Source organism: Molossus molossus, unplaced genomic scaffold, assembly GCF_014108415.1.
Source record: "Molossus molossus isolate mMolMol1 unplaced genomic scaffold, mMolMol1.p scaffold_m16_p_8, whole genome shotgun sequence".
Classification (NCBI taxonomy): domain Eukaryota; kingdom Metazoa; phylum Chordata; class Mammalia; order Chiroptera; family Molossidae; genus Molossus; species Molossus molossus.
The window spans coordinates 44,810,391-44,830,965 of NW_023425402.1; the positions used below are offsets into that span (position 1 = coordinate 44,810,391).

The following is a 20,575-nucleotide window of genomic DNA, read 5'->3' on the forward strand; positions in this document are numbered from 1 at the left end:
CCAGTACAGGGTTTGGCAGGTGAAAAACAGTCAATGCTCAGAACCCCAGAGTTTTCATTTGTAGAACAGCATAACACCACCAGTAAGTAACAAGGCAATAATACTAATTATATCTATATTGCCTAGTTGACCTGAGGATCAGATGAGAATATATATGTAATCTTTCTTAATTGTAAAGTGCCTTTCATTCTTAACAGAGCAATTGCTCTTTAGATCAGAACCAGAATGAATATCATGCCAGAGCATTACTACAGTCCCCTGCTCTCCACCAAGAGTAATTAAAATTTATCATAGAGTAAATGTGACTTTTTTTTGGTGTACACAGATCTATGAATGTTAATCCATGTATCAATTTATGTAACCACCACCACAGCTGCATATAGCTTTTGAGACTCTTTTTTCAGTGTTTTATATTCAGGTTGCAAAACACTTTTAAAAATAAGAAAAAGGGATTTCAATAAACTGATGAAGATGCAAATTAACAGAACTACTTTTTGGTGAAATATCTGCAATCTTCAACCCCTCCAGGTCATGTCGAGGCCGTTTTTTTGCTAATGGCTCTGCAGGCTATCTCTTGCGGCAAAAGTAATCAGGAAGGGACTTGCTCCTGTCTTCACAGTAAACGTGTCAGTCTTAGGCACAGACTTCAGCATTCCTTATTTGATCATTTTATTACCAGACCTTAATTTTCCCAATTGCTTTCTCTAATTCCCACTTTCCTCTCCAAAATGAAGAAACCTGAAATAACTAACCAGTACCCTCTCACCCTTCCAGGGAGATTATTTGATTGTGACAAAGGGTATACAGTTATTGAGAGAGCAAGGATAGAACTTTCAGGATCCCAAAAGTCTCCAGTGTAACAGATCTTCCCAGTAAGTAATCATTCAATCTGTCCCTTACCTCAACAACATCCTCTGGCCCCCTCCCCCAGAAGACCCCTAAGGTCAATAGACATTAGGTCCAGCTTCTGATCTCCCTTGGCGGTCTCCCCCCACCCACACCCCCACCCCTTGAACTTTCCTATCTTTAGTGACTGGTAGACTGGCACTGACACACTGTAACCACATCTGGTGGGGCGGGGGAGGGGAGGGAGAGGGGGAACGGGTCTGCTTTCCGGGTGACTCACGTCCTTGCTATTTGCCTTTTGTTTCTAGGATGCTTTGGCTGCCGTTTTCTTCCCTCTGCTTTTAATTTAGGGAGGAGAAAAGGCTAATGAATCAAGAATGAATCTCCTCTCCACTCATCTTCCCCCCAACCCATCTTAAAGTTGTCTCTCTCTCTCTTTACAAGTTCCATAACTGTTCAAGACAGGTGGGGGCCGGCCAGTGGGGACGCATTCATTACACCTAAATCTAAAGTTGGAATCTAAGGTATCACTTTGATAGAAAGATTTTTCTGAATCTCCCTTGCAGCTTGCTGGGCGTTTTGCTGCGGCCCCTGTGCATTTTCAGCTCATTTCTTTATGTTGCTGCTTCGTGCTGCTCTGTCACGCCTGAATCTATCTCGTTACTGCCCTAGATGCTAGAATCTGGGTGAATTCCACGAGATTCACTAGCGGTTTTGTTCCTGTCCAAGGTAAATACAGTATGCAAAATAAGGAACCACCAAAGGATGCCGCGCAGGGGGTAGAGAGGGATTCCCTCACCTTTTCCCGCACATTCCTCGTTAATTTCGACCAGGAGGAGGCGCGCAGCCCAGATCCCCCCCAGTTCCCTTTCTTAAATCTCGCTGCGGAGGGCTACATAGGTTGGCCGCGGTGCAAGAGAAGTCCCTCCACCAGCCTGGCCCTCCCCCGCCCACCAGGTTGGTTTTGCCCAGCTGCGGAGGTTGGGCCAGGGGCTAGGCTGCGAGGAGAGTCGGCACTCGCAGCGCGGAGCCAGAAAGTCGCCGAGACTCTGGTGGGACTCAGAGTTGTCTCCAGAGCTGGCGAGCGTGGAGGTAAGCTGTTGGGAGCCAGCCGCGCAGGCGAGAACCCGGAGGCGGCGCCGGCGCTCCTCCCCATCTTCAGGCGGGAGAGTAGCGTAGGTCCCGGGCTTCACCGCTGCTTTGTTCGCGGCCTCTCCCATCCCCTCCCCATTGGGAGAAGACTTGAACCCCCTCAAGGATTCGAGGGGCTGGTGGAGACACGGGTTGGGGTGCTGCAGTACAGCCCCTCCACTTCCTGCTTATCCGTGGAGGGACTAAAAGAGATCCAAAGACTTGCAAACTGAAACTTCCTTCTCATCCTAACCTGGACCAGAAGGAAAGGTCAGGGTAGGGGTGGAGACCCGGAAAGCAGGTCACCCGCAGAGGTGGTGGGAGAAAGAAGTTTGGTCGGGAAGGCGCAGGGTTTTAAGCCAGAAGTTACGAGCCTGGGACAAGTCTGATCGCGAAAGGAGGGCGGGAGGCTGGAACGATATATATAGCTTGGGCCAGGGCGGAAGGAAGACTTTGCGCTCCTGTCTCGGGATGCGCGCCCCTCTCCCGGGTAAGGATGTGCGTGGGACGGGGGGGAGGCCCTTAGGGGCGTTGGGAGGTTGGTCCTGGGGACAGAGTGGGCACTACTTGGCTTTGATAGGCCAGTTCTTGCACTCGGAAAGCTGCGGCGGGTGCGGCTCCTCAACGCTTCTCTCCCGCCTGTCCCAGGTCCTGCAGCGGATCCAGCGCGAGGCACCAACAAAAGAGGCGAGAGGTGCCACCCAGGGGCGGCAGCAGGAAGAGGAGCGAGAGTTAAGCGTCCCGACCCGCCGTGCGTACTTTCCTAGAGGGAAGGGGCGGGGGAATCGCCACGGGAGGGGACGCCCGCTGGAAAGGGGGTGTTAGCTAAGTTCCGGTTGCGGCGTCCCTCCTCCGCTCCCACGAGAGGAAAGTTTTCTCCAGAAGCTTCCTGCCGATCCGCGCCCTCCGGGCCCAGCTTCCGAGTCTTCGGAGCGGGCGCCAGGCCAGCTCCGGGGAGACCCGTGCCGTGATGCCTGGGGGGTGCTCCCGAGGCCCCGCCGCCGGGGACGCGCGGCTGCGGCTTGCGCGGCTGGCTCTGGTCCTTCTGGGCTGGGTCTCCTCGTCTTCACTCACCTCCTCGGCGACCTCCTCCACCTCCTCAACGTCGTTCCTGGCCTCCGCGGTGTCTGCCCAGCCTCCTCTGCCAGGCCAATGCCCCGCGCCGTGCGAGTGCTCAGAAGCGGCGCGCACCGTCAAGTGCGTTAATCGCAACTTGACCGAGGTGCCGGCGGACCTGCCCCCTTACGTGCGCAACCTCTTCCTCACGGGCAATCAGCTGGTAGTGCTCCCGGCCGGTGCCTTCGCTCGCGGACCGCCGCTGGCCGAGCTGGCCGCGCTCAACCTCAGCGGCAGCCTCCTGAACAGGGTGGAAGCCGGAGCCTTCGAGCGTCTGCCCAGCCTGCGCCAGCTCGACCTCAGCCACAACCCGCTGGCCAATCTCAGCCGATTCGCTTTCTCCGGGAGCAACGCCAGTGTCTCGGCCCCCAGCCCCCTGGTGGAACTGATCCTGAACCACATCCTGCCCCCTGACGATGATATGCTGCAGAACCGGAGCTTCGAGGGTATAGTGGCGGCTGCCCTGCGAGCTGGCCAGGCGCTGCGCGGGCTCCGCCGCCTGGAGCTGACCAGCAACCACTTTCTCTACCTGCCCCGCGACGTACTGGCCCACCTGCCGGGCCTCAGGCACCTGGACCTGCGCAACAACTCGCTGGTTAGCCTGACTTATGTGTCCTTCCGCAACCTGACACACCTAGAAAGCCTCCACCTGGAGGACAACGCCCTCAAGGTCCTTCACAACAGCACCCTGGCAGAGTTGCAAGGCCTGCCCCAAGTCAGAGTTTTCCTGGACAACAATCCCTGGGTATGCGATTGCCACATGGCGGACATGGTGAACTGGCTCAAGGAGACAGAGATTGTGCAAGACAAAGCCAGGCTTACCTGTGCATTCCCGGAAAAAATGAGGAATCTGGTTCTCCTGGAACTCAACGGCTCCGACCTGAACTGTGACCCTATCCTCCCTCCATCCCTGCAGACTTCTTATGTCTTTCTAGGTATTGTTTTAGCCCTGATAGGTGCCATTTTCCTACTGGTTTTGTATTTGAATCGTAAGGGGATAAAAAAGTGGATGCATAACATCAGAGATGCCTGCAGGGATCACATGGAAGGGTATCATTACAGATATGAAATCAATGCGGACCCCAGGTTAACAAACCTCAGTTCTAATTCGGATGTCTGAGAAACGTATGAGGACAGAATAAGGACAACTATGCATGAGATGTAGACTTAATTAAGCTTTATCCTGTCCTAGGCTTGCTCCACCTCCACCCTCCACTGTAGACACCACTGACCTTGACTGAAAGCAGTGAAGGGAATATTCTCCCTTGTCATGTAAAGTGTCTTGGTATGGTCCGGTAATGTCAGATGATGAACAATTGCATAGACTTCTATCCTCTTCCCTTTCTTGGAACTCAACACGAATGGAGGGATTTTTCAAGTTTCAGCATGAACATGGACTCCTGGCTGTCTGTTTCTCTTAGTACAGTTCAATGTGTAACCAATGTACTGACACAGATAGCATTCAACAAAAGCTGCCTCAACTTTTTTGAGAAAAATACTCTATTCATAAGTATCAGTTTTATTCTCATGTACTGTACCTAAATTGTGAAGAAAATTATTGCATTCCATAAACTGCCTGCAGACCTTAGCAAGCTCTTCAAAGTAACTCCATAGTACACAGGAGCACCTGCATCCGAGAGCATGCTTATATTTTACTGTTCTGCCTATTACAAAAAATAACTTGCACCTTCAGATAACTTCTTTGACAAAGTAAATTACTTTTCTGATTGCAGTTTATAGTAAACTATATGGAAGTTGTTTTATAAACTGCATCGAGATCCAACAGGCTAAATTGTTTAAAAAATTCAATAAAGATTCTTAAAAGAATTACAGTTGTGTTCAAGTTTGCTATTTGAAAAAAGGATTAGGGACAATGATACTGAATGGTCTTGGTTCCAACGATAATTAAGGTATTATAGCTGAGAATGAAATTGGAGCAATATCTTACATAAGTAGACTTTGGAGATAATTTTGTGATGGTGGATCCTTTTGGGATTTAAATAGAGAATTTGAATATTCATGTGACTAGACTTATGGTCCCAAAATTAATGCTATTTAAGAAACAATTTTGTGAGAGCATTATAAAGTTGGTGAGAAGGAAAAATTATGTATAATACACAGTTCACAGTTTGGGGCTTTTTCTAGACTAAATAAGTTTTTAGGATAAAACAGAGTTACTTAATAAAACTCTCCGTATGTAACTGTTCTGTGGGTGTTTAGAGTATGAAACAAATGCAATGCAAATAAATGTATAAAAATGAAGTGTCTTAAAGATAGAATATTCAAAAATCAAATATTTTAAAATATAAATTGTAAAAATTTTCCCAAGATCATAATGTAAATTGGAACTTAGATTTTCTTGAGAATATTAAATATGTTTAAAAATTTGTTATAGGATATGGATTTGAGGAAATAGCAAGAGATAAATGTCTATATGCATAAATAGGTATCTCAACTAATAATCATAAATTCTTATGTTCAGCCCAGTATTTAAGAATTTAAGAATTTTATTAAAAATAAAATTTTTATTTTAGCTAAGCTCTATGTTGGTATATAAGTCTTTGTGAAGAATAAATCACATTTAGGTGTAAAGCAATCGGTTAATCAGTTATATTCTCAATAATAGACAAGATTTTCTTTTTTTCAGTTTATTATTTGCCAATTAAGCTTAAAAGTAAATTCCGTTAATTTCCAAGCTGTTCTGTAAAGTGACTTAAATTTAATTTAGTCATTATTGCTTAACTTAAAGTGTAATGAAATTTCATCAGTAAGTCTTAGAGTCTCCTTTCTTTTCTTATGATCTGCAGTGTTTTATATTTGAAATAGCATTCCCATTTCCATATTTTTATAAATGGCACAGGGTTAGATAGTATTTTAGGTTCTAGAAATCTCTGCCTATTCCTTTTTTGAGTTAAATTAAAAGTTTTCAAAATGAGGAATCCATTCCTTCTGTAGATTAGACTAAATAGTTAGAATGTGATGTTTTGCTACATGAATTTTCATAAGGTTTATTTTATGAATATTATAGTATTCATTATTTATGGTTATACTTCAGATTCTATAATTAACCCAGAAAAGGTAAAATATATGGTACTTAATATTCCATTAAACATTTTAGGTTTTCATTAGGAATTCATAAACTGGCTGGCTGCCATTATTTCCAAAGAATGATGAAGACACTAGCCTGCCAAAAATAGTAAAAACATGTAATAAGAGCACACATCTAAGGACTAAATTGCTGATGGACTTTTAATGGTAAGTCGGCTGATTTGTAGAAAACAAATTGTAATATTTATAGAGTCTATTCAAAAGAATTATTTCTTCTTCATCTTGTGATAACCTAACAGGTAAAAAGTGAGCTTTATCTTAGATCCAGGAAAGCAGTAGATTCATTAGTCTAGTTTTTTTCTACATCAACTCACTGAAGCAGAATCTGTGGTAAAGTGAAGCCGAATTTTCACCCGTTAGGTGGATGACTTTTTTTGAAGTTATGATTTCTCTTTTTTTTTTTTCATTCCCTTGATTCTTTCCTTATATGATTTCCCCATTTGCCACAGCTCTCTTTTTTATCATGTCACTCCTTTCTATTCCAATATATGGCAATACATCATTCTTAGGTTAAAAAATTTTAGTTTGAAAACAATTGCTATTGTGTAGTCATAATGCTCTTAAATCTATAATCTTATAATGCATTCTGAGTTCCTTGGAAGACAATTGCTATATGAATCCAATAAGTACAAGGGATATAGGAAAAATGAAATTAAAAGTATCACTTTAGCACTGTCCAGTGCGGCTCAGTTTGTTGGGTGTCATCCCACGCACCAAACGGTTGTTGGTTCAGTTCCTGGTCAGGGCATATGCCCAGGTTGCAGGTTCCACCCCCAGTAGGGGGTGTGCAGGAGGCAGCCAACCAATGTTTCTTTCTCCATCTCTTTTTCTCTCTAAAAATCAATAGTAATAATAATAAAAAGAGTATAAATAAAGTCATAAAGACCTGAGCTTTAACCAAAAAAGGAAGTATCACTTTAAGTATATTGTTTAAACACTGTTCTTTAAATTTTTTTTCCTTTATTGATTTTAGAGAGAGAGGAAGTGAGAGGGAGAGAGAGATAGAAACATCGATGAGAGAGAACATCAATTGGCCAGCTCCTGCATGCCCCCCACTGGGGATCAGGCCCATAACCTGGGCATGTGTCCTGGCCAGGAATTGAACCAGCAAACTCTTGGTGCATAGGTCGATGCTCAACCACTGAGCCACACTGGCCAGAGTAAATACTGTTCTTTAGTACCATTATGCATTATTGATCCTAGAAACCTACCAGTAATCTATTTTTTAAAATTTATTTTGTTTGGTAATATACTTTATTACTCAGCTTAACTAAGGTTTCAGAGAAAACACCTTTCACTTACCCTTCATTTAAAGAAAGTTAGAAAAATACAGGTTTTCCCTGCTATCTGAAAGTAGTGTGGGCCTATGAAACTTTTCCTAGGCTGAATGGTGTAAAGAGAAGGAGCAATTACCAATAATTTAAAAGCAAAAGTCCTTTCTGATTTCTTTTGGTTAGCAGGAACAGGTACTAATGTAGGTCTTTCCTGAAAGCCAAGTGGCCTAACAAATTTTCAAAAAGTGGAGGATGCTTGTACTTAAAAATTTAAACACTTGATAAACCCTTCAATTTAAAAAGTTTTCAAAATGTCCAATAAATTTCTATTTTAAAGTGGCATGATTTTAGGATAATACAGCTATTTGATTCTGGATTATAACTCCCCCTTTTCAGTGTAACCCTTTGATTTGCAGCATTAATACAAGGTTGGCAAAAGTAGGCTTAGAGTTGCATTATGACATTCTTTCGAGTTACTAAAGCTATTGTAATAACCATAACCTGCATGTCTTTTTCCATATGAACAACTATAAAACTACTTTTGCCCATGCCACATATGTACCATTATTTTGCTGCCACATGTGATCATGGTGACCTAAAAGGCATATTTATACCTTATAGCTGATAGATTTTCCTTATAAAATAAGTAGACTTTGAAGCACATTTAATAAAATTTGGAGATACATAAATTCATGCTATGAATAATAGTCAAGATGTTATTTTTAGAGGTAGAGAAAAACTGCATTGAAATAAGTGAGCAAGTCACAATTGGCAAATTCTTTTAAAATATTTTGATTGGCAGCAAGTCTGGATTATGCTCACCTCCATATTTAATTAGAAATAACTTATATCTTCGTTTTCTGTCTTTTTAATTAAAGTGGATGTAAAAGAAAAATATTCAAATGAACTGTGCCTATTTTCTTAGGGATTCTGTTTTACTCTGCCCCTTTTGGCCTAATGTTCCAATACGGGGCTTAACATTCTCGAGGACATTTAGAGGCTTTGTAGCTATAGTTGGGAATCTTTCATATCATTTCTGCTTTCCATTTAAATATTTCTCCAAAGTCTATACTAAAAGAGACACCATGAGGATTTACAAGGTTAAAAACAGTTTGGTACCTGCTTTCTTCCTGCTCCAAAATCTGTTCAGTCATCTAGCCTTCAGAGAGCAGCATCATAAAGTGAAGACAGACATTATTAGATGAGATTCCAGTTTTCACAGCAAAGGAGAGGGAAGGGAGGAAATTATATTTCTAGATAATTTGAAGTAGTTTAAGAAAACATGTTCTGTATTGTCCAGGAGATACTGCCTTCTTCTAGATGGAGAAGAACAGCTCTTTGAGGCTGTTTCATACAGTTATTTTTCTGTTCTTATTCTTAGAAACATTTGATTAAAAAACACAGGCTGGTTTTACCTTAACATATTTTAGCAGCTCTGTCTTTGTCACAGGTTAAAAATAACTAGATTTAAGAACATATTTAATATATGATTTATATAATTTTGACAAGAATAAGAGTTCTTAATATTTCAAAATTGGAAGGACTCTTAGATGTGTCAAGCCCAGATTCCCATTCTACAAAAAGAAACTGATCACTGTGACATGTCATAATATTATATAATGACAGCCAGGACTAGATCTCAGGGTTCCAGACTCCCCTTCTAGTGCTCTTTTGCCACATGATGGCATTACTAATTACCTACCTTCAGTTAGACCTTTGAGATAAAAAATGACAATTACTGTGAATTTATTGTGTTTGTTTTGCACTCAAACATTCACTGTTTCAGTTTGCTCTAAATTTCATTTCTAGTGGGTAAAAATTCCTGTGTTTCAGAGTCCTGATGTGTTTAAATATGTTTGAAATAATTTTGTCATAGTAATCTTATTTTTATAAAGCTGCTCTGAGTCCATAATAATGATAGGACATACTTTGGGCATTTAATGGTGGTAATTCTTTTGAAAAGAAAAATAAAATTCTGGAAAGCTATGCTAGCTTGTGTAATTCTATCTCAAAAGATGAGTTAGCTCAGCTGGTGAGAATACTAAACAAATGAGGCTAAGTTCATGGCCATCATGTCAGTCATTCAGTCTCCTGGTGAGACAGCCAGCTTTGCATGCTCTGGTCTGCTCTAGGCCCATGCCGCTCCAAGTGCACACTAACCAGCCATACAGGGACCAAGCAGGGAATCTAAATCAATGCAAATCCATTATTACCCTGGAAAACCAGCGTACAGATTAGCCAAACCTTGACAGCACTGTGGCTGCTGTACCAGTGTACTATCTACATGTGCAGGACCAAAGAGGAGAGCCCTCACATCCTCACACTTTAGTATGTATGCCACAGATCACAGAAGGTTTTCATTTATTTGAACTTTGAAGAAAACCTATTGTGGGTGTCTTTTAGTGTATCACATAGGAAATTAATTAGGTTTGCTTTACTGCTTGAAAATGAGGTTTAAGATTCAGGTCATGATTACTGTATCACAAACATGTATGTACGTGTCTATAAAAACAAAGGCAATTTATGTTTAGCTGACATTTTATGGTAATAGGAGTTGATTGTGGTTCAGTTTCACTTGGTTAATGTAAGGATATGATTGTTTTGAAGGAAGCAAAAGCTTGAGACCAGCTATAATACTTGGTGTGAAAAGTAAGTATCTAATATGTTTGATAGAACCCGAGGATGCGATCAAGATGGGCTTATTTTAAAATGGAAGTTTATAGATTTCCCTACTCCCCTTTCCCTCCACAGTCCTATTTCTACTACTTTTTGTTTCTTCCCCCAAACAGAACTGTAATACTTCACATTTCAAGGTGACTACTTGCACACAGGAGAATTAGACTGAAATATTAGGTGAGTCAGTGTAGAAATACACATTACTCTATATGAAGCAGTTTCTCTTAGTTTTATAATACAGTTAGTAAATTGTTTTCAAAGAAGACTTTATCTTTCACTTAGACACATTCTGTGGTTATTATTATAGATCATGGCATACACATGGCTATAAAACTTTTAAAAGACATAGTTTTTAATTAACTCATGTTTCTTGTAGATTAAAAACACACGGGGCGGCCGGGGGCACCATGAATAATCCTAACAGTAAGGAAAAAGTGCCTTGATATTGAGATAAATTGCCTTCTGTTTATATCATATTTATCTTGCCTTTTCTCTTACAGCACTGTGAACATTCTCCATTATCATAAAAATCTATTTTATTATCTTGTTTCAAGGTACTGCAGGCAATCACATGTTTACACGTGAAGACGTTTTACAATTTTAACTAACTGCTAATGAGCATTGTCGTACTTACCTGTTTCTCCAGCTCCCATTTTACTCTCAAAGTAGATCTTTGAAAGAGAATTACTGCATCAGAGGGTATAATCTCTTTTTGTCACTTCTAAAAATATCTTTGATGTGTATTTAAAGTAGGAATATTAAATGTAGATCAGCATAGTTCACTATATAGCTTAAGAGTCTCACATCAAACTTTTTACAGTATACTGAGTGGTTTGTGGACAGAATTTTGAACAGAAAGAAACTTTAAATTGCTAATTAACTTGTCCTGTTTTTAATTCACAAAATGTCTACTCTTTGTTAAATTCACAAAATTAGAGGATAGCTAAGCTCATATCCCAGTTAGGGGGGAGGGAGAAAAAGGGAAAGGGAGAGAGAGATTAACTAGTTATAAGTTTGCAAGTAGTTTTTAAGACACAACTCATGTCTTTGCCTGAATTCTACTCTTTTTATATGATTTGCTTATGTGTACTTAGAATTAATTTAGATTCCATGCCCATCATTTAATTGTGCTAATCTTACTGTTAATTTGCTTTAAAATTTCATTGAAGTCCTATAAACCACTTGTTTGATTCATTCAATAGGTATTTATTAAATGCTTTCTATATACAAGACACTGGTTTTTAATCAGATTAAAAATGAGTTTCGAGGCTCACAGATACAGACAACATTTTGATAGTTGCCAGATGGAAAGGAGATTGGGAGGATGGATTAAAAAAATGAGTTTCTGACATGAAATTGTTCCTGATCCAATAGAGAGAATAAGTAATATTGATAGCTAAGATTTTATTGTGTGCTTAGTATAAATTGGGCACTAGGCAAATCCCTTCACATGTAAGGTCTTATTTCCTCTTATTCGAAGAGGAATTTGAGACAGAAAGGACAGATGATCTGCCTAAAGACAACTAGGTAGTAAGAATCCAATCCCCAGATTGGATTTTATTTTGGTCTGTTTTTAGTTTCCATGCTCTCAACATCTGTGCTTTAAGAGTAATAAGTAATAAGGAAGAACATGATAAAACACTACCAGAGATTCAAATAGTATGATACAGGTTCAAAGCAGAGAGGACTTGTCTGGTTGAGAGATTCAGAAAAGGAGCTTACAGAGGAGTTAGTTTTTTGTTTGTTTGTTTGTTTGTTTTAATACTTAATTACTTTTTAATTACAGATGTTCTCCCTCTTCCCTCCTTGATACCCTCCTCTCCACTCTTCCCCTCCTCCCACCTTCACAGTACAGTTGTCTGTGTCCATTGGTTATGCATATATGCACATAAGGCCTTTGGTTTATCTCTTCCTGCTCCCCTTCCCTCTGAGGTTAGTCAGTCTGTTTCCTACTTCCATGTCTCTGGATCTTTTCTGTCCATCAGCTTATTTTGTTCATTATATTCCTCAAATAGGTGAGATCATGTGATATTTGTTTCTCTGATTGGCTTATTTCACTTAGCATAATACTTTCCAGGTCCCTCCATATTTCTCATAGGGTAAGAGATCTTTATTTCTTATAGTTGTATAGTATTTCATTGTGTATATGTACCACAGCTTTTTTTTCTTTAATCCTCACCTGAGGACATTTTTCCATTTTTTGTTCAGATAGACTGGGAGAGTGGGAAGGAGAGAGAGAGAGAGGGAGAGGGAGAGAGAGAGAGAGAGAGAGAGAGAGAGAGAGAGAGAGAGAGAGAGAAACATCGACATGAAAGGGACACATCGAGTGGCTGCCTCCCGCACGACCCAGCCAGGGCCGGGGACAAACTGCAACTGAGGTACGTGACCTTAGCGGGAACCAAACCTGGGTCTCTCTGGACCACAGGCTGATGCTCTAACTGCTGAGCCAAACTGGCCAGGGCTGAACCACAGCTTTTTTATCCATTCATCTATTGATGGACACTTGGGCTGTTTATAGAGCTTAGCTGTTGTAAATAGTGCTGCTATGAACACAAGGGTGCATATATTCTTTCTGATCGGTGTTTCAGGCTTCTTAGGATATATTCCTAGATGTCCAATCACTGGGTCAAATGGCAGTTCAATTTTTAATTTTTTGAGGAAACACCATATTGTATTCCATAGTGGCTGCACCAGTCTGCATTCCCACCAGCAGTGTACTGGAGTCCCCTTTTCTCCACATCCTTGCCAGCACTTGTTATTTGATGATTTGTTGATGGCAGCCATACTGGCAGATGTGAGGTGATACCTCATTGTTGTTTTAATTTGCAACTCTCATGACTAGTGACGTTGAGCATTTTTTCATGTCTCTTGGCCATTTGTATGTCCTGTTTGGAGAAGTGTCTATTCAAGTTCTCTGCTGACCTTTTAACTGGATTGTTTGCCTTCCTTTTGTTGAGTTGTATGAGTACTCTATATATTTTGGAAATTAATCCCTTGTATCATTGGCAGATACGATTTCCCAGAGAGTGGGTTCCCTTTTCATTTTGATGCTGATTTCTTTTACTGTGCAGAAGCTTTTTAGTTTGATGTACTCCCATATATTAATTTTTCCTTTGTTTCTCTTGCCTTAGGCATTGTATCAGTGAAAATTCTGCTACTGTGATGTCTGAGATTTTGCTGCCTACGTTTTCTTTTAGGATTTTTATGGTTTCATGAGTGACATTTAAGTCTTTTATCCATTTCAAGTTTATTCTTGTTTATGATATAAGTTGGTGGTCTAGTTTCAGTTTTTTGCATGTAGCTGTCCAGTTTTTCCAGCACCATTTATTGAAGAGACAGTTTTTACTCCATTGTATGCGCTTGCCTCTTTTGTCAAATATTAATTGAGCATAATGTCTTAAGTCAATTTCTGGGTTATCTGTTCTGTTCCATTGATCTATATGCCTGTTTTTGTGCCAGTACCAGGCTGTTTTTATTACAGTGGCTTTGTAGTATAACCTGAAATCTAGAATTGTGATCCTTCCAGTTGTGTTCTTCTTCTTCAAGATTGTTATGGCTATTCAGGATCTTTTTTGCTTCTATAGCAACTTTGGAGTATTTGTTCTAGATTGGTGAAATATGTCATTGGTATTTTGATGGGGATTGCATTGAACCTATAGATTGCTTTGGGTAGTATGTTCACTTTAATGATGCTGATCCTTCCAATCCCTAAACATGGTATATGCTTCCACTTTTTTATATTTTTCTGTATTTCTTAATTCAATGTCCTGTAGTTTTCTGAGAACAGGTCTTTTAACTCCTTAAGTTTATTCTTAGGTATTTTACTTTTTTTTGTTGCAATGATAATAGATTGTTTTTTTAGTTTCTCTTTCTGTGTGTTCATTATTGGTGTATAAAGATATCAATGATTTCTGGATGTTGATTTTGTATCCTGCGACTTTGCCAAATTCATTTTTTAATCTAGTAGGTTTTTTTTTGTTTTATTTTGTTTTTGGTGGAGTCATTAGGATTCTCTATGTGCAATATCATGTCATCTGCGAAAAATGACATTTTTACTTCCTTCTTTCCAATTTGGATGACTTTTATTTTTTCTTCTTGTCTAATTGTTGTGACTGTGGCTTCCAGTACTATGTTGAATAAGAGTGGCAAAAGCAGACATTCCTGTCTTGTTCCTGTTCTTAATGGAAATGCTTTAAATGCTAACAGATTCAGCAACCTAGGTTAAATGGACAAATTCCGAGATTCATACAGTCTTCCAAAACTCAACTGGGAAGAGTTAGAAAATCTGATCAGGCCTATAACAATCAAGGAAATACAGGCAGTAATCAATAAACTCCCAGCAAACAAAAGCCCTGGTCCAGACAGCTTCACATGGGAATTTTACCAAACATTCAAAGAAGAAATAACACCTATTCTCAAAGTATTCCAGAAAATTCAAGAGGAAGGAAGACTTCTAAGCTCTTTTTATGAAGCCAGGATAATCCTAATCCCAAACCAGATAAAGATATTACAAAGAAAAAAGATTACAGACCAATATCCCTGATGAGCATTGATTCCAAAATATTCAACAAAATGTTAGCAAATTGGATCCAACAATATATTTTTTAAAATTATACACCATGACCAGGTGGGATTTATCACAGGGATGCAAGGCTTGTACAATATTCGCAAATCAATAAATGCGATACACCACTTAAACAAAATAAAAGATAAAAATCATATGATCATATTAATAGATGCTGAAAAATCACATGACAAAATCCAGTACCCATTTTTGCTAAAAACTCTCAGCAAAGTGGGATAGAAGGATCATACCTCAACGTAATAAAGACTATATATGATAAACCTACAGCCAACATCATATTCAGTGGGAAAAAACTAAAAGTATTTCCACTAAGAGGAGTTAGCTTTTAAGATGATATTGAAAAAGAGGCAAATAATGATGGTGGGTGGAAGAGAAAACTCAGAGCAGAGGGAACTGCATAAGCAAAAAGAATGGAGGCCATTAAAGACCCAAGTGTGTTCTGGGAACAGTAACATTTGAAGCATCATGTTTATAAAGGAGAATAGTGGAGAGAGGACTAGAAAGATAAATCTGTAGCTGTGATAAATGGTTTCTATTCAATTCAGTGGACAGTGGGGAGCTATTGAAGTTCTATGAGCAGGGAAGTGATGTGCATAGATGCAGTTGTCCCTTGGAGGTCCCCAAGTCCCATGACACTACACATGCATCCAGAGAGTATGAAAAGTTTTATTACTCCCATAGTGGGATTTTCTGGGAAAGTAGGGCTTGGCTTTGTTTTTCATTGTGATTAGAGGATGGGGAAAGAATGAGGTTTGGGTTTTTCTGGCTTTAACTACCAAGCAGGTACCAAGGGATGAAGCTCATGGGCCTTATGAACTTGCCTAAATGTGGGGCAAAAATGGGAGGTGGGGAGATTGGGGCTTGAAAGCTGTCAGTACTCAGACATCGCAAATGGAGTCAGACTCAATTATAATTCACCACTGATATTTGATTGATGGCTGAAATATATACTATGTCTCACTGAATTGATTCTGAACATGTTTAAGTCAGCTCTCCATGAGGCTTACAGAATGTGCCCATAAACGGCAGTGAAAGTTCCATTGAATGTCAAGAGTCTGTGGTGTGTATTTTGAGAAGTGAAATGCATGCCTCTGTTACCATCAATAATGTCTGGAACTCCAAAGGGAATAAGAAGTGTCTTGATGAGGCTTTTTATTTTGGCATTAGTATGGGCAAACATGCGTGACTTTGATTTATATGTTGGATATCTGGGAGGCAGATACCCACAGTTTTTTAGCCCAAAGATAGTGACCTTGGAAGGCTAATCTGGAAGTGATGAAGGGAGAGACAGGAGGCAAGTGACTATTTCAGTAGTTAAAGTAAGATGGTCCTTTCTAGTGGTTTTAAACTCACAAATGAAAAAAGAAATGTTTCCCTGGTCAATTCTAAAGGTGCTGCCACTATTTAGCAAGTCAGTCCTTAGGGCCAGTTGGTTTTGACCTCTGAATGAATGAATGAAGTGGATTGGCTATATCTAACAGCCAGAGCATTTCCTACTCTAGCCCTTCTTTTTCTCTTCCATCCTTTGTTAGACGTTCTAATGGATTTACCAGAGAAAATGCTTGAACAAGCCTAAAATCTTATTAATTTAAACTGGCTAGTGAAGTTAAGTGTTGGGTGGTATTATGTTCTAATACTCCTTACAGTAAGTTGATCCTATATAGGTAGGGTTGTTTTTAATAAGCTTTATATTACATACTGCAGAGATATTTCATATTACCTAAGGAAGTGCTTTTTATTTAATAAGTGATTTATTCCATAATTCCTTATGTCATATTCATATGTTCCAGGTATCAGTGTAAGTGATTTGTTAATATTAAATAATTTTTCCTCTTAATGGGACAATGTGGTAGGGACTATTTCATAGATGAGGAAACTGAAGCACTTTGGAGGTTAAATAACCTGTCCAAGTTTACACAACTAGTAAGTAGTAGCTAGGATTTGAACCATGGATCTTAGAAGTTGAATCTAGCTCCAGAATCCACATATTAACCACTGTGCTTATTGCTTCTCACATGTATCATGATAATCACAATGGTGTATATTCTTAGAGAAGATAAGAATATGTGTAGCAGACTTCTTTTTAACAAATATGATATGGTATGGAATTATAGGTAAGTGACCCAAATAATTTAATTTCAATTTCAAAGTCTTTAATTTTTCATTAGTTGATGTTAAACTGTAAACATAGAATCACTGCATTTCAGTGGTATTTAATGAATGTGAAGAAGTGATAATAAAATAATATAAAGCCCTGAAAAAGACATTGTGGTGTAAAAGAGTACCGTGAGAATTCAATTTCCAAATCTAAAATAAAAAAATCACAATATGGATACAGACAATAGTGTGGGGAAGGCAGGAGGGGGGTAGGAGTGGGCAGGAGGGGGTCAATGGGAAAAAAAGGGGGAACATCTGTAATACCTTTAACAATAATATACACACACACACACACACACACACATAATAAAAAAGAAAAGATTTTAAAAATCAATGAAAGAGATGCTTCTGGCCCTCTGCATTAAAATAAAAAATCACAATAGCTTAAAAAGGAAGCACTTTCTTTAAAAATGTAGTAACACTATTTTGCTTTCAATATCTAAATGGGTTCATAGATTTCTTTTGTGACTTTAAAGGATCAATTTTATGCTGTTAGCCATATCCATTTTGGGGAAATGCTTTCCACAAAATGACATTTAGTTTTGAACGTTGGTATGAGACCAATGTAGATAAATCAGGCATTTCAAGCCTTGAATGTTTTAGCCAGAATTATCTGATCTGAGGCTTGCATTTATCATATGAATCAGATGGTTGTGAAGTTCTTCCTGTTAGAGTTTATAATAGTGTCTTGTGTCTTTTCAGCTTAATCTTGGCTGGACAGTTGCCCTCTGGGTGGAGAAGGAGCGCTCCTGCCTTTCTCTTATGTCAGCCAGGGTGTTAATCCCGGTGTCTTTACCAAGACCCTGCTTTAGGGGTTCCTCTGCCACCTATGTAAACTGTCCCTGACATGTACTGCAGTACGGATGCTTTTCGAATAACCTGCATCTTTATGTGCAAACCAGCTGCTTCTTATTTTAACCGACTTTATGGCCATACCACAAAATCTCCGCTCAGTCCCAAGAAATATTTTTTTCAATGAATTTCACCTTTGAATAAAACACGAAATACTTATTTAGATTGACTTGATTTTTCTTCCCCTACACTTAACTGTTTTGCTTGTGCAGGTCGCCATAGTGTTAGTCTGAGGATCTTTGGTAAAAGATGTAGAAATATAAATAAAAACAGAAAACCATTAACTCAGAGTTTTCCATGTATCTCATCTACCCCTTGGTTGGAGGTAAGTGGCTTTGGCTTTGGGAAGACCTGACTCAATCTTGTCAATTCTGAAGTAGAAAAAATGCCATTTAATTAAACATAATCAGCATTGTTGATGTTTAGACTATTTGACAATTTGTTACTGTCCTTTGTTTTGCTTGAGAAACTCAATGTGCAGCCAGCCTTTTGCCAACAGAACTGAGTGAAGAGAGTCAGTGTTACTTGTCTAGATGAAACCTATTTTGGCCAATCTTCAAGTTAAGTCAGGTTCCAAGCTGGATTGAAGCTTGGCTCAAGAGGACTTTCCTACTGGCAATGGCTTCTGGACTTCCTCACCAGCTCCAAAAACTTTGGAAGTACTCACATCTCCCGGGAAGACCAAGTGCACAAATTAGGATTAGGTGCGGCTGTGAGTGGCAGATAACTCAGTAGAGGTAAATTTATTCCTCTCTCTTAAAAGTCTGCAGATTTAAAGTCCAGAAGTGGTATAGTAGCCTTGCTCTGTGAAATCCTCAGCAATTCAGGATGCTTCGAAGTCATTGTTTCTTCGTCCCTAGTAGGCAGCCCTAATCCTTTCGTCTAAATTGGCTTGGGATCCCTTTAGGAAAAGCCCTTGGGAGCCTTACCAGTAGCAAGTGGACCAGTTTTGAGAAAAGATGACATTTGCCAGGATGCTATTTGGTGGGGGACACAGGTCAATAGAGGGGTAAGCTCAGCCTCACTATATTTTAAATTTTGTTTCTGATTCTTATCCCTACAGTTTGCTTGTTGAAAGGCAGGATTTGTATTTACTGTGAGTATAGTGAAAGCTTAGCATTTCCTTTTGGGTTGTGTCTTTTTCTTCCTGTAACTAAAATAAATCATCTAATTGGTTCAAATTAGTGAGGTTTTTCAGTTCAGGAAATATTTATTTAAGACTTTCTAAGGGTTAAGAGCTGTGCCAGAGGATATGAAGAACAGAAGATGAATAAGATAGTCTGTGCATTCCTATGGTTATAATTAGGCAAGCATACAGATAACTATAATATAAAGCAAAAATGTGCATATAAAAGGTACACAGTGTGTTCAAAACTGACGGAGAGATTACTTTTACTGGATGACTCAGAAAAAGATTCATGGAGTCTGTGTCGTTGGAGCTGGGCTTTGGAAGGCTAGAGGACTAGAGGACTAAAGGACTAAAAGAAACTCTTGGTTGCTTACTTAACAGTCCTCCCCACCCCCCATCCTTCTCCTAGATAGTATAGCCCACCTTCCATGTTAGAGCCTGAAAATGTTAGATGCTTACATTTCCTGCCCTCTTTGAAGCTAGAGAATGGGTGTGGATGGTTGCTTTCAGTTAGCACCTTAGCAGAGAGCATGCTGGAATAAGTTTTTATTCTGTTAAAAAAGGGGATATGAGAAAAACTCCCCTCCCCTTTCCTTTTGATATTGATGTGGGAGGATGGGATGCCTGGAGCAGTGGCAGCTCTTTTGTATCTATAAGGATATAAGCCTGAAGACAATGGCCAACGTGTTGAATATTGCAAATGATAGAAAGCACATGGCTCAAGCCCAGCCAGTGTGGTCAGTGGCTGAGCATTGGCCCATGCACCAGGAGGTCACTGGTTTGATTCCAGGTTAGGGCACAAGCCCAGGTTGTGGGCCCAATCCCCAGTGGGGGGCATGCAGGAGGCAGCCAATCGATGTTCTCTCTCATCGATGTTTCTGTCTCTTTTTCTCTCTCCCTTCCTCTTTCTCTAAATCAATAAAGAAAAAAAAATGTGTTTTGTTTTTTTTTAAGTTAAAAAAAATAATAGTAAAGTGAGTAAAAACAGAAAGAAAGCACATGGCTCCTTCTATTCCAGAACTTTTTGCTATGTAAGGTAATAAATGTTGGTATTGTTTGAGGCATGGTTCAGTATTCTGTTATAGGAAGCTATATGCATCCTAACTGACAGTAGGATTTTCCTAGGCAGGATGGGGCTGTGGTGGAGTGAAGTGGTGTTGTACAGAGAATATCCTCATCAACAGAAACAGTGTATATAAAGTGTGGAATGGGAAACCTCAGATTATATGAGGGAAATATATGGGTTGGAGCAAAGAGAGGATGGCAAGTAGTGAGAGGAAACTGGTAAAATAGTGTGCACAGATCATGGAAGACTTTGTAGCTGTACTTCAGAGTTTAGAATTTATTCAAATGATGAGCAGTAGAAGGTTTTTGAGTAGGGAGAGCTATAATAAAAACTGTGCTCACTTTTTTGAACAAGATCTTCACATATATGAGTATCACTACAAGCAGTTATAATTCTCCCCTTTTGAATTTTCCCATCCTGTCATCAGGAACATATAATTTACAAAGTCAAAAAGAGGGACAGACTCGTATGCATTTTATTTTATTATTATTTTTTTTATCCTCACCCGAGGACATTTTTGCATTTTTTTGTTCAGACAGAGTGGGAGGGAGAGAGAGGAAGAGAGAGAGAGAGAAACATCAATATGAAGGGACACATCGAGTGGTTGCCACCCGCACGACCAACCAGGGCCGGGG

The 20,575-nt window shown here is 39.7% G+C and overlaps 1 protein-coding gene across 1 annotated transcript; it reads left to right on the forward strand.

Moving 5' to 3' along the window:
* Positions 1-1,824: 1,824 nt before the first annotated feature.
* On the forward strand, positions 1,825-4,890 carry TPBG (trophoblast glycoprotein). Its single transcript, XM_036248726.1, has 2 exons — positions 1,825-1,938; positions 2,626-4,890. The coding sequence occupies exon 2, from the start codon at positions 2,948-2,950 to the stop codon at positions 4,211-4,213; it is 1,266 nt and encodes a 421-aa protein (XP_036104619.1). The 5' UTR covers positions 1,825-1,938; positions 2,626-2,947; the 3' UTR covers positions 4,214-4,890.
* The last annotated feature ends 15,685 nt before the right edge of the window (positions 4,891-20,575 follow it).